General features: G+C 25.1%; 1 protein-coding gene across 1 annotated transcript in view; it reads right to left on the reverse strand.

Moving 5' to 3' along the window:
* Positions 1-15,931, reverse strand: part of LOC122514108 (zinc finger and BTB domain-containing protein 37-like) — a gene marked incomplete in the record, with an annotated part of 52,299 nt that overhangs the window by 7,848 nt on the left and 28,520 nt on the right. Inside the window, 2 exon segments of the mRNA XM_043630767.1 lie at positions 5,645-5,864; positions 7,121-7,299. Coding sequence (XP_043486702.1) covers positions 5,645-5,864; positions 7,121-7,299 — 399 coding nt within the window.

Below are 15,931 nucleotides of genomic sequence, written 5' to 3' on the forward strand. Positions count from 1 at the left end.
ATGTTTATTAAATAATCGATAATTTACTCTAAACAAAGTTTTTAACGTCATTCTTTTTATTTTTTTTATTTTTTTTTTATTTTTATTTTGCTATACGAAATTAAATAAATCGACATATTTTACGTTATATCGCGTAATTTCATATGAAAAATAAAAAATAGAATCTTTTAATCCGTGATACTAAGAAGAAAATTCAATCAACATAATTAAAAGCTTTTATTCTGAATATTCTCTTCAATTAATTCCTTTCTATCTCTCTATCTCTCTCTTTCTCTCTTTCAAATAAGTAATCAATAATGTATTTTAATCAATCTTGTGCAATTTTCTTCTTCATACTAAATCAAAAAATAAAAATAAAATAAATCTGTATTATCTGAGACAATTTTTTTTCATTTGGAAAATTAATTAATGAAAAATAATTATTACAAAATTATTGTTATCCCAACGAAGTCAGATCAAACGAAAAAGAAAAAGATACGAAATTTGACTGACACAATTAATTAATATCAAATTTGGAAAATAATAATAAAAAATTCGATTATCTACGTTGATCATATTTTTGAATATAAAATATTTCGTGATTTGTGTACCATGTTTTAACATTCTCTCTTCCGATACTTCTACTTTTAATATAAATATAATCGATATTAATTATATTAGCGTATGTTTTGTAATACTCTTTTATACGTCGAATTGTTGGAAACACCAATAATTGATTAAAAATATTTATAATATTATGAGCCATCAAAGTTATTTGAGAAAATTTGTAAACGAAGTAAATATGTGTGTACTTTATCTCATCATATATCCCTGGTTTAAATAATATTTAATCAATATATTTAATTTTTTTGTATTTTTTTAATACAACGATATCATATTATTCGAATAGAATGAATTACAATAATTACGATTGTTAATTAACTTGAATTTCGAAAATTTTCCAAAAAGATATTAATTCGAGAAACATCGAATGAAATTAATTACAGTAATTAATAACTTATATATATATATTTATTTCTACCCCTAGAAAAGGGAGGGGGGGTGCGTTAAAAAATGAAAGATAAACTTACGACGAAAAAACAAAAGACATAATTAATTCTCATTACAATTTGAGAAATTTCTCGTTAGAGAGGAATGATTAAACGTTAACAACCTTTTCCTAACTATTATTTTTTGTTTAACTTCGACGTAGAAAAGATAAATTAACGAGTGAAAATACGTTAGCACGTAATTATATACACGGTGTCGGCCATAGAAACTGAAAGAAAATTTGAACTACGTATTAAAAATAATCAAAAATTATTTCAACTTTACTAAAACCATTCAGGTGAAAAAAAATCAGCGGTAAATATTTTAGCGGTAAGGTAATGAATCGTAAACATCCGTAAAAAAAATATATCTTTTCAATAAAAAAAATATTATCGAGCATAAGTTTATATAAAACCTTTTTTTTGTTTTTCATTTATTTAAACACAGTAATACGTAATATAGGTTTGGTTTCGATTTTTTTGAACACCCTGTATATATGTAATAATAACATACGAGTTCGATATATCGTAGGTAAAACACAACATCGTTGATTATACTAAAACGTTGACGGATACGAAATAATGAAGAATGTAACAGTTAACAGTAAAAGGATCAAAAGTGCGTGTTGTATAATTAATGGATGAAATTTAAATAGATGTGCACGTTGTATAATTAGAAAAAACGATGTAACGTGGTAGATCGTGTTGTATTTTTGCGGATGGAGCTAATGCATCGAGAAATAGTTCAATTAATGTTAACATTACAGGGGATGATCAAATAATAAATACATATATATATAATAATTTAAACTGAAAATGAAAAATTATGTGAACAAAAAAAAATTAAATAACTAATTAGATATTATCGTATTACAAAAATAAAATATTCAACGATGCTATTTTTTTTAAATAATCAATCATTATTATAAAATTCAATAATAAATGGGATTACTATATATATACTTTATTCACTTTTAAATGTAATAATAATTAATTTATATGATATTAATTTATACGAGTATGGTATATTATCTTTCTGTTTAAAATGTTATTAAAAAGTAATTATAAATAATATACGTATATAATTTCATAAAGAAAGAGTAAGAGAGAGAGAGAGAGTGAGGAGAGGGGAGAAAAGGGGGAGAAGGGAGAGTTGTATTTTTACGGATGGAACTAATGCATCGAGAAATAGTTCAATTAATGTTAACATTACAGGGGATGATCAAATAATAAATACATATATATATATATAATAATTTAAATTGAAAATCAGAAATCATGTGGACAACAAAAAATTAAATAACTAATTAGATATTATCGTATTACAGAAATAAAATATTCAATGATGCTATTTTTTTTTAATAATCAATAATTATTATAAAATTCAATAATAAATGGGATTACTATATATTAATTTATACGAGTATGGTATATTATCTTTCTCTTTAAAATGTTATTAAAAAATAATTATACATAATATACGTATATAATTTCATAAAGAAAGAGAGAGAAAAAGAGAGGAGAGGAGTGGAGAGGGGAGAGGAGGCAAGAGAGAGAATATTAAATGTTAAAGTATATACAAAGAGAATAGAATACGTACGTCTTAACAGTCCGAGAGTTTGAACTAAACTAAACACTTCCCGACCCTTCTCACGGTCACCGGTATACTCGACGATATGTTGTTTACGAAATTTAGTGAAACGTATTTTCAAAGACGTGTAAACTAGACCTTCATTGTGAATACACGTATTGCATACATTTATCTACTACATTGAAACGATTTATAAAAAACGTTTGATATACGAATCGAAATAAATAGAATTAACGAATAATTGATTTTCTATATGTGTATGTATAATAAATACTATATTTTATTAGTATATATGGTGTTATTAATTAGTGTAACATATAAAAAATTATTTTAAATATAATAATTAATTTTTGAAAATAATTTAATAATTTATAAATCGACAAACCACCCCCCTCCCCGATGATTTTACTGATCGTTAATATTTTTTTCTTTTTTAATACTAACCACAATTATTATATATTATTATATATAATTATTTAATATAATTTAATATAAAAAAAATAAATAAGATAATTTTTAATACTAACCTAATAATTATATTTTAAAACGTTAACAAATAATTTTAATGGAAAAACTTGTTAAATAAGATCGATCAGGAAAATAAAAAGTATGGAAGATGTTTACGTCACATTCGTATAGAATTGAATCATTTGCTCGGACAAAATCGATATACTTGTTTTCTCTCGGAACAATCGATCCGTTCTAATCGTGAATCTGAGAGTTTAATCGTAGATAGAAGAAGAGAGGGAGAGAGGAGAGAATAGAGAGAAAGTAACCTCGTTGACTAAAGTATCTATACACAATCGTGTGCTTAATGAAAAGCGAGGTGTAAACGTAAAATGACTCTGTTAAGGGAAATAGAAAACAGAAAAGGAACAACAAATAAAAGATCTACGATATACGGGGTGTTTTTAAAATATTTGTTCGTTTCCTATTTTTTTCTTGTGTTACCTATTATTATATAGTAATAAATAAAATTAAATATATGTTATATACTTTATGATACCATTTTATTTGTAGTAGAATAAGGTGTCTTATGTTAGGTTTGTAAAATACGAATGGTTTGATTGACCAAGTTTAATTTTGTAATGTTATATATAATAAGAATTTTGTTATTAAACGTAATTTTGATTTTGAACGGTTTATTAATTCAATTATATTTTGATCTTTGTGATAGTTTGATTTTGTAATTAATTGTTTTAAACATTTGGTCATGTATGGTTTTAATAAAATTACTTATTATTATTATTAATGACTTTTACTTTAGAAATACTTAAAAAAATAATAAATTGATCTAACATAAGTGTTACTGTTATCTCATCTCAAGTAAGTAATGCAACATGCTCATGCATATTCAAAAGTAGAGCGAGTATGTTCAGTACATTTCTTTTAATGTATAATACTTTACCGTAGATGGTACAGTAGATTTAAATGTGTTAGAGTAGGAAAAGGTTAAAATTAAAATAGAAGATAAAGAAAAAGAAATATTTGTGTATGCATCTTTTAACAAATTTGGTTATCGTAAAAATAGCTTTTTTTTTGTTATTAAAATTCTGAGCTCAATGTTTTTGCATTATTTCAATTAATTTTACGATATAATAATGATAATTAAATAATCATTATATTATTCCTATCTGCACAATCGTATCGTAAATAAAAATATATTTTTGAAATAGTTAACACGTGTTTAATATTAAATGGTTCCTTTTTTTTCGTAACTTTGAACAAACTTTTGTGAAATATTTGAATGAAGATTTTTAAGCAAACACCTTGTATCTATTTATCTATTTATTTATCTATCTATCTATCCATCTATCCGTGTATTTAACCGATATTAATTGTTGCTGGTGGGGTTTAGTATGAAATGATTTTTCTTCTTTTTTTTTTTGTAACTTTGAACAAACTTTTGTGAAATATTTGAATGAAGATTTTTAAGCAAACACCTTGTATCTATTTATCTATTTATTTATCTATCTATCTATCCATCTATCCGTGTATTTAACCGATATTAATTGTTGCTGGTGGGGTTTACTATGAAATGATTTTTCTTCTTTTCTTTTTGTAACTTTGAACAAACTTTTGTGAAATATTTGAATGAAGATTTTTAAGCAAACACCTTGTATCTATTTATCTATTTATTTATCTATCTATCTATTCATCTATCCGTGTATCTAACCGATATTAATTGTTGCTGGTGGGGTTTAGTATGAACTGATTTTTCTTCTTTTTTTTTTTGTAACTTTGAACAAACTTTTGTGAAATATTTGAATGAAGATTTTTAAGCAAACACCTTGTATCTATTTATCTATCTATCTATCTATCTATCTATCTATTGCTCATACCTATAGACATACTACACACGTACACATCTAACTAACATCGATTCAAACTGACTATGTTGATCTTGGCACGTGAACATTCAATAGACGTTGGCACGAAAGCTCGGCCACTCATTTTGCCTAGCTCTTTTTAGATGATGAAAACATTGTTCTTGGCTTCGTTGAAACACGTTCAAGACACACTTTCATAGACCCACGAAGAATATTCTCGCGATTATACAAAAATAGAAAATTCTAATGGTATTCTTCTCTTCTTCTTTTTCTTCTTCGTTAGATTTAAAAATATATTTTCTTCACGATTTATATAAACATTTTAATTATATCAAAAATATGCATAAATAATTTATCGATAGATCATTTATATATAATAATAATAATTAAACACATGATTATACTCGTTAGAATTGAATCAATATTAAAATACAATTTATTAAAAGAAAGATAGAAAGAAATTATTTAAATTTCATCAATTATTTTATTCACCAATAATAAATGAATTTTCCTAATTCTGACGTAACCCTGACGCAACTCTCTTTGCAATTCTTTTTGTCCTTTGTTACTAAAGGAATATAAAAACCAAGCCTTAAGTAATCCCTGGTTACGAATAAATTTCGTTAGAGAGAGAAAAAAGAAGAAAATAAGAAGATAGCGAAAGATAAGAAAAAAAAAAAAATTGGTGCACTCACATATGATGGCTTGCACTTTGGCTTTGTCGAGTGCCGGTTTGACCGGACGTTCCGTAGCCGTTCCTGCACGACTCCAACGTTGTCCGGTAACAGAACACGTAGCCAATTCCGTTGGGCTGAACAATATAGCAGCTAGGCCACGAGTCAACTTACGATAATCGCTCCATTTCACAGCCCTAAGTTGTTCCTCGCACACGGCTATTCCTTCCCCTAAATGAACCTTCAACACAAACATATCACAACGATTATATTAATAATATTATTATTTATTAATTAATAATAATATTATATATAATATATTAATATAATTATATTAATAAGAATAATAATAATAGTTATTTAAATTTTATCAGATAAAAAAATATATAAAAATGTAAATTAATATTTTGAACGAAATGAAAAACACAATGAAAGAAAATTATTACAAAAATCTTTATGATTTTTGATTGTTATTATTATTACTATATAGTAATATCGAAGAATGTATCTATAATTTCTAATAAAAACAATTTTTTTGTCTATGAAATATATTTTTTTACAAATAATTTTATTGCATCAAGTATAAATAAAAGTTTACATAATTAAATTAGGGGAAGAAAATTAAATGACGAAATTTTGCTTTTTATCCAATTACGTATTACGTATAATAATAATAATAATAAAAAAATCTTAATTTATTTATTTATATATTAAAAAAATGTATATTCACATTTTATAGATGACCATTTTAATGGAAAGATTTAAAGGGGTTGGGGAGATTAAAAATTCTGTGAATAACGAGATTATATATAAATCATGCTTTGAAAATGGGGAAAGAAGATTAAGGGTGGTCGATAAACGAAAGTTAATGCGAAGGACAAGGTTGACTAGAGATATAACTGGAGGTTGTTGTCGTTGTTGTCGGATAAATACCGAGCGTTCATTAAAGCCGGTAATTAATAACGAAAATGTGACACCATATAAAATAGCTATATTATATATATATGTTACAATTAAATAGATACAAAGTTTTAATAGTAAATCGAGTCTTGGTGAAAAATAAAAAAAAATAAAGATCTCTTAGTTATTATTATTATTATTCAGATTAATATTAAAGAGAAGAAAAAATAAATAATATAAATATTTAACATAAAAATGATCAGAAAATTAATATAAATCTTATATTACAAAAAACCTACAAGACACCCAAACCCTTTGTTAAATTAATAAACCCAAAATAATGTGTTAAATTATATTAAATATGAATTTATAAACAAACAAAAGAATTGTTTAAAATCAAAATACTTTCAAATATAATAAAATGAAATTAACACAAATCTTAACAGACCCCATAATTACTCGCCATTCTTAACCAAAAAAAAAAGTATAAAAAGTAAAATTACCATAATAAAAAAAATGTACGAATATAAAAGGAGAATATATAATAAAAATATAATATTTGAAATAGATATATTATTATACACATAATAAACTTACCACACCATCCGGCGAGGGTTCTTCAAATCCACGAAAAGCTGGCATGGCCGCCGGTGGTGTCGTTCTCATATCCAAAGGCAACCAGTCGCTTCTGGAGGGTGAATTTCCATGCACGGATGGGGACATATGTTTACCACCCCTCGTACCTAATCGCGGCCTGCCGCGACGTACCCTTCGTGCTGGAAAAATTCACAGAGAAAAAAAAATACGAATGACATTAATTCTTCTTTCCATCGTCTGTTTCTTTTTTCTTTTTTTCTTTTTTTTTTGTTGCTTCTCGTTTTTTTTTTATTCGTGAATTTCATTTATTATATTATTATTATTAATATTATCTTGGATGAAATTTAAACGAAATTCGAAGCTTCTTCTTATTCTTCTTCTTTTTCTTTCTTTCTTTCTTTCTTTCGTTATCTTTTCATATACTTTTCCATGTTCTCATTTTCTTTTTCAGTATGTTTTTGGGGAAGTCTTTTCATTAAACTCAAATAGAAAAAGAATTGAGTTTTAATCGGTGTCTCGTAAAAAAAAAAACGATCTTTTTTTCATCCCTTATCTCTTCCTCCTTTTATTTCATTTTTTCGTTCTCTCTCTTTCTCTTTTGACTCTTTCATTTAGTTTTTTGCTTATTTTCTTATTTTTTCCACTCTGTTGAATTCTTTTTCTCATCGTTATCATAGTTTCAATGATATTCCCTTCGTGGAAAGATCAAACTTTAACTATAGAACGTAGAAAGCATTCATAGATATTCGTAGTTAGGAGTTAGAAAAGCCATCTAGTTAACAACAACGATCTCTATTATATATTATATAAAAATATATATATATATATACGTCTTGTTAAAGGGGTTTGAAACAAGTTTGTTGTTGTATTAGTGGTGATAATTGCTTACCAAGTAACTAAGAGTAATAAACATGGAAAGTTTCTCTACAACAAAATTCAATAAATACACGAATATAAATTAATTGTAAATGTAAATGTAAATATATGCATGTAAGATATACATATGTGTGTATAAAAGTGTACAAGTTGTATATTCATCGAATTTACATACTATAATGTAATGTCAACTGTAAACTTTGTCTAAATATACGTTTATGATGCGTTATCCACTTTAAGATATGAAATTCTGTTCAAATATCATTTATTCGTTTTACCTAAAGCCTCCGATATTGAAAATTAAATAACTTTCAAGTAATATACGGATGCTTGCTCAACGCGAATGCGCAAACGAGAATAATGAATGATATGAATTTTTGTTATATTTTCATTTTATTATTATTCTATTATTATATATATATATATTTATATTTATTTATTATATTGTTATATAATATTATATATTTATATAAATAAATTATATTATTTTATATAATATATTAATGTAAATATAATAAAATAAAATATATAAAATAAAATAAATATAATAAAATAATATATAAATATAATATAATTAATATAAATTAATATTAAATATTTATATAAATATAAATAATAAATATATAATAATAAATATATATATTTAATTTATATAATATAATAATAATTTACACACGAGATGATTGGAGGGGGAGGGGGATAAAAACGTTTTTTTTTCATCCTTGTTCCGAAGAACGAATCGAAACGAATTTTCGCGTAATAAAAGAAAAAAGTAAATAAAGCAAAGAAAAAATGAAAGACATTATATATCCTCGATGAAATTTGAAAGAACGTACGAGATAGAATTGATGTCAACGATTGATGTTCGTTCGATCGATTTTACACGTTGTAATTAACACGTTAGATAGAAGAATTAAACGTGATTAAAGGAAATATCGATATATATATATTCTTTGATCTCTCTTTCTCTCTCTCTTTCTTTTTCACTAGCAACCCTTTTATTTAAATGTCACTTTTACTATTAAGAGTCGCAATCAACGAGATTTTACACCAGACATCCAACGTACCTAGTAACATTCTGGTTTTATTTAACACTGGAGATATACGGATTGATCTAATTCGACTTATTTTACAAATTTTTTCTGCTATATGTAAATATATAAAACTTAAATATTATTACTTTTAAAAAACACATATGTTGGTTTTTACTACCATTATACCAATATATCTAAATATTAATTCTAGTAATAATAATAATTAAATAATATTCTATAATTAATATAAAAATATAATAATATAAAATATTCTAATTAAAATAATAATTCTATATAAAATAATATAATATATAAAATTTTAATTTTTTTTAAATAATTAATTAAAAAATTAATCAGTATTTAAGTTATTTAAAAAATAATGATAAAAATATTCGTAAAAATCTAACGTTAACACAGGTTCACCATAAGACGTATCAGTCTATCTATGGGGGAGTCAGTCACGTTTTGAAATTACACCAAATATCAAAAGAAAAAAAAACAATCTAATATAAAAATTTTACTATATTTATATTAAACTGAATATTAAACTTTCTCTCGATATAATTTATTTGGATACTTTATCCAAATTTTTATCCTAATTCAAATGTTATACTCCTGTTTACTTTTTAATTTCTTTTAATCAATTGAAGAAACCATTATGAGAATTTTGGTTGAGAATATTCGCGAATAAAATGTAACGTGGACAAGTGTACTTACGAATAAATTAAAATGAAATATTTCGAAGGATAAAAATGGCATCGGATTGAATTTCGAGCTGATGGTAACCGTAAGTGCTCTCGTAATGAACGACACTATCGTTAATTAATCGGTGAAAAAAGTGAGGCAATAAAAAAGGTTCACGCAAAGCAATCACTATGTCAACGAGATCTTTTTTTTTTCTTCTTTTCCAACACATTTTTGAATCGGTGATCATTAGAAAATATCTCTAGATATTTATATAAATTATTTCGTATTTTTTAATAATCATAGTCACGCGTATAATGTAAATAAAAGTTGCATAAAATATGTTAATTTTCAACAAATAAAAAGACAAGTATGAAAGAAGAAGAAGAAAAATAATAATAACAATAAAAATAAAACTAATAGCAGGAGAAAATTAGAAAACGTAAAAAGTAGAAATAACTGGAAAGATAATTAAGATCTTATGTTACTAATAAAGAAAAACAAAAAGAAAACGTAAAAGAATAGAAAAATTCTTAGAAAGATATTAAGAAAAAGAAAAAGAATGATAATAAAGAAGAACAAATGAATTCATCCTTTAATGGTCTAATTTTTTTTTCTTTTCTTTTTTTTTATATATATTATAAGATTTAAATAAGAATGAAAAAGTATTATAGATATAGTAGTATTGTATACCTATAATTCCTTAGAAACAATTTGAATTATTCCAAGCATTTCGTCGTCAATCTATGATCCGTATCCGACGTTCGTGTATACGCAACATTACTCGAATGATAAGAGAATATTGAAACTAGTCTTACATGAATAATAGGAATAGACGAGAGAAATAGGATACCGGTAAAATCACAACAATGTAATATATATATACCCTGTAAGGCATTTGAAACGTGTCACCTGAATAACTCGATTGTTATTTGGTACAGAAAAAGGTTCCTGTCGTACGAACCTTCCTCAATTTCAAGGTTACCATAAGTTTGTTACGTAACTCACACTATAGATTTATTAAAACGTTTCTTATTTTCATAGTATATATATAGAAAAATAATATATTATATTTTATTATATATCATTCCATTGAGAAAAAAGATAATTAATTTTCATGTTTCCTATACATGCGTTTAATTACACACACACACACACACACAAATGATTAACATATTATTATGTTATCCGTGAAATCTAATAAATTTTAATACAACACATTTGTTTTTCTTATTACAAATAATAATCAAGTTTATTCTGGTTACTTGTTTCAAATGATTCACCCTATATATATATAATAATATTATATAATAAATATAATAATATGTTATTTTATATATATATAATAAATATAATAATAAATAATAATAATATATATACGTGTGTCATATTTTTCGTCGATTATAGAAAATCCTAAAGAATATAATTCGTAAGATTTTATAAAAGGCGTGTTACATTGTTGGAAGATTATGGGATATAGTATATTATATTAAATGTTGGGTGTGCGTTCGCGTGTTTAAACGCATACACGAAAAAGAGTTATAAACGTGTGTGCATGTGTGTATGTATATATATAATATATGCACGTGCACGTAAAACCAATAAAAATACAAAAATCCTTGGCCCACCTATTGTAGTAGAAGTTAGGAAAAATAATGCACAGATGTTCCTCCCCCCACCTCCTCCTCCTACTCCTCCCCCTTTTTTGAATACTTTTGTTCTCTTTTATTCGATATTTCTCTTTGGTATACATCGCCAAAGCATTTTTCTATCGTTTATCTTTAGAAAAAAAAAAAGAATAAAGTAACGAACGAGAGCTAAAAAGATCATGAACTTTTATTATCATGTAAAATTTTATGAATCTTACCAGCCCCTTTTTTTAATAATATATCTTACTCTACTCTACTTTATAATCGAAATTTCATTTTATTTTATTTTATTTTATTTCTGCTACGTGTTGCTAAAATTTGCAGTTTTTTTTTCTTTCTTTTTTTTAAGCAAATTGTATACGATTAAACTAATATATATAATATATTAATAATATATATAATATATTAATAATATATATATTATATTATATATATAATAATATAATTTATATATAATATAAATAGAAATAAGCATTTTTTTTTTTGAATAAAATAATATGAATATTCAAATGCCTTGATAATATATATAATTAATTTTTATATAATATAAATAAAAAAATATTTATACATATATAAAAAAATACATATATAAAAAAAATATATATACATATATATATAAAAGAAACTATATATATTCATTAATAAATATGAATTATTATTAATGTGCAAACAAATTGTATTACTATTAATAAATATTCTATTATAATATTATATATATAATAATATAATTTATATGTAATATAAATAGGAATAGGCATTTTTTTTAATTATAATATGAATATTCAAATGTTTTAATATATACAATTAATTTATATATAATATAAATAAATATATATATAAAAGAAACTATATATATATTCATTAATAGAATTATTACTAAAGTGCAAACAAATTGTATTACTATTAAAATATTCTACTAGATTAATACGATAAAAAAAAAAAAAAAAGAAGAAAATTATTACAATGATCATGCCTTCGTTACTTTTCTTTTTTCTTTTTTTCTTTTTAAAGAATTCAAACTCGGTCACGCTTAGGAATAACTAAAAAAGATAAAGGCAAACTTCGTGATCGTATTTATCGTAGAGATGATTAAATCTTTTGATAATCTTCCTTCTCTCTTCTTCTTCTTCTTCTTCTTCTTCTTCTTCTTCTTAGATAATGATAATTATCTTCGAATTATTTGTCTCAAAGTCTATTAAATTTCAAACTCTAACTATTCCACTCGCAATCCAGTATGCCACACCATCCTTACAATTAGTAAAGTTATTTTCCACGGAACAAGAACGCGTTTATCTCTAATTCATCATTTCCTGTTTGTTATCTTAAGAATTTCTTTTCTTGTTCTTGTTCTTGTTCTTGTTCTCTTTCTCTTTCTCTTTCTCTTTCTCTCTCGTTTATATTCCATCTTTCAATTTCGAAACTAATTTAACAAACCGTATCTTCGGTATCTATATATTCGCTATCTCAAATTTATTATTATAATACTTTTACACGTTAACAAGATAACACAACGTACGTAACGTTCGCATTTATTTGGAAAAAGGTTTATTTAAGATGTTATCTAGTATAACTATTCCGTTTCAAATGATTTTATACAATTTTTCATATAATTTATCTATCTATTTCTTTCTATTTTCAATGTCTTATTAAACGTTACACTTTTTTCCCTTGATCAACAAAATTTTTTTGAGAAATACGTTCGAACAAGATGTTGCTTCATTCTCGTTTTCGTTTCGTTTAACATTTAAACGAATAAATTGGAAGGAAAATGTTGCGTTTCGTCCATTGGTTTTACACGCGGAGGAGAGGGAAAAAAAACCAATATTTATGACATCAGCATACATATTGAAAGATATTTTGAAAAACCGATGCATAAAATCAATATGTGGATTTACAAACGATGACGAATTGTGCATAACAATTGCAAACTAAAATATTAAAAATTTCGCATCGGATAATTTTATGATATTGAATTATAAAATCAACGTAACTATACTTACGCATACACCTTACCCCATTTGGCTCAATTTTTTTATCTCTTTTCTTTTTTTTCGAACCTTCCCCCACCCTCTCCTCGTGACAAATGAAAAAATAATTTATGATAATAACTGAACAATCAAAACTTTGACAATCTTTGAATTTTGTTTCTTACTTTCGTATATGTTTAGAGAAATAATATTATTTATTCATATTATTTTTAGGAAGTTTTGTTTTAAACGGAAAATAAAAAGGGGGGAAAAAGAGTCATATTTTTATTTAAAATATATATATATTAAATTAAATATAAATAATAACAAAAAAAAAATATAGATATATTAAATTAAAAATTTATATTATTTATTATATAATTATATATATAATAAATTTATATTATTTATTATTATTTATATTATATATTAATTATATTTAATTTTTAATATATATATGTTATATTTTTGTAGGTTTTTTTCTTTTTCTTTTTTTATTTGTTAAAATAATAACAAATCATTCAAAGTGTCCACATTCTATCGTTTTCGTCTTAGCACACAAAATACATAATTGACGAGAAAATGACGACATCCCTAGGGTAATTCAATACGAGAGAGAAATCATATTAAGTCGTAGGATGTTCTAGTTAGTATACGACTATCAATCATATACTCTTGACATGTCAACGCCAGTTGCTAAACTTTTTCTTAAGGTTTCGTCGATGCTATCAGGTTATAAATTATTATTAACAAATGCACGAACAATTCAATGAATTAAACAAAATGATTAATAATTTCTCATATGCATAAAACGCTATGTTAAAATACAGAAACAAAATTTTGGAATAAATTCATTACGAAGATACACCAATCAATGAATAAATCGAAAATAAAATCTCTCATTTGTATATTATTGTAATAAAACTGTTCTTTTCTTTTTTTTTTTTACTTTTTTTTATGGAAACAAAAAAGTACAATTTTTCGAATAAAATTTCTTACGTTAATTTTCCCAAACGCGTAAGGTATTTTTTTTCTTTGCGTTTTTATTTTTTCCCCCACAATATTTCGTTTTTCTTTTCTATGCAAAATACGAAAAATGGTTTGAAAGAGAAAAAAAAGCAAAATAAATGTGAAATAACATTTCGAATTTATTCGTACGATATATTATATATATATATATGTATGTGTTTTTTCTTTTTCTTTTTTTTCTTTTGTAAATATAACATACGATACGAAATTCGCGTTTCTTCATAGAAAATATAAAAAGAAAAAGAAAGAATGAGATCTATTCCTACTATTCTACGTATACAATATGCAAAGAATTATATTTGTAAAGGAACAGTGTCATAGAGATTCATGACCGATTGGAATACAATTTTCTTGGTTGGACGACTTTACAGTTTGGAAAAATATTGAACAGATTTTACCATTGATCCTGCACGTACAACCCATTCATACTGAATCAGATTTATGTTACATATTTATAATTTAATCGAATAGAATGATATATGAATAGTAAAGAAAATAAACGCCCCCCTCCCACCCACTCCCAAGAAAAAACGAATACAACAAGAAAACAAATCGTTCGAACCTTCTTCCGATGAAAAAAAAAAAGAAAAAGAAAAAGAAAAAAACGTACTTCGTTCTGATAGAATTTTTCGGAGAAATGTATGGGGGTAGGGGGAAAGATTCCACAAATGAACGCTCGAGAATGAAAATAAAAAAAAAATAAAGACGCGTTTTTCGAATAAAATTTCTTACGTTATTTTTTCCGAACGCGTGAATATTTTTTTTCTTTCCGTTTTCATTTTTTCTTTTTACTTTTTTCTTTCGCCCCCCCCCCACAATATTTCGTTTTTTCTTTTCTATGCAAAATACGAAAAATGGAAAAAGAAGAATAAAATGAAATTAATAAAAATCGTCGTATTTTACAATTCTTTTTTTTTTTCTTTATCGTAACAATTTGTACTATACCCCCCTCCCCTACCCATCCCCCGTCACACCCCCTCCCCCATCATACCCGTAAAAATTATTTGACCAAGTACGAAAATGATAAAAGAAAGTTGTTTTAAATGTTTCCTATTTTTATTTTATAGGAAAAAAAAAAGAGAAAAAGAGAGAGAAGGCAGAGAAAAGAAGAAGAAATATTTGTATTTTACGTCTCTCAGTGGTCATCTTTGAAAAACTTTTTTCCACGGATACGAATCCTCTTGTCAGATTCAGTGATACGCTTCATTGAATTTTTGATATTTCAGAAAGAAGGAAGAAATATGAGAAAGGAAAATAAAGGAAGAAAATGAGATGGTGTGAGAGAGAGAGAGAGAGAGAGAGAGAGAGAGAAAGAAAGAGAGAAAGAAAGAGAACAAAAATAATGAACGAAAATCGATTAAACGAAAGAAACTTCACGTTTTAACGAGCTTTTCATGCATCGTTACGAAGGATCAAGGATAAAGAATGATATCTCATGTATAGGAAGGGGAATGAGGAAGAGGGGGGGAGGGGCTTTGACCTGTCTAGAAAAGAAAAATAAAAAGAGCATGACGAGGTTGGCAGGGATGCACTTTATACAAAGCGCATTATCATTATGCATTTCCATATCCT

The sequence above is a fragment of the Polistes fuscatus genome, unplaced genomic scaffold (assembly GCF_010416935.1).
Source record: "Polistes fuscatus isolate 324 unplaced genomic scaffold, CU_Pfus_HIC Scaffold14, whole genome shotgun sequence".
Lineage (NCBI taxonomy): Eukaryota > Metazoa > Arthropoda > Insecta > Hymenoptera > Vespidae > Polistes > Polistes fuscatus.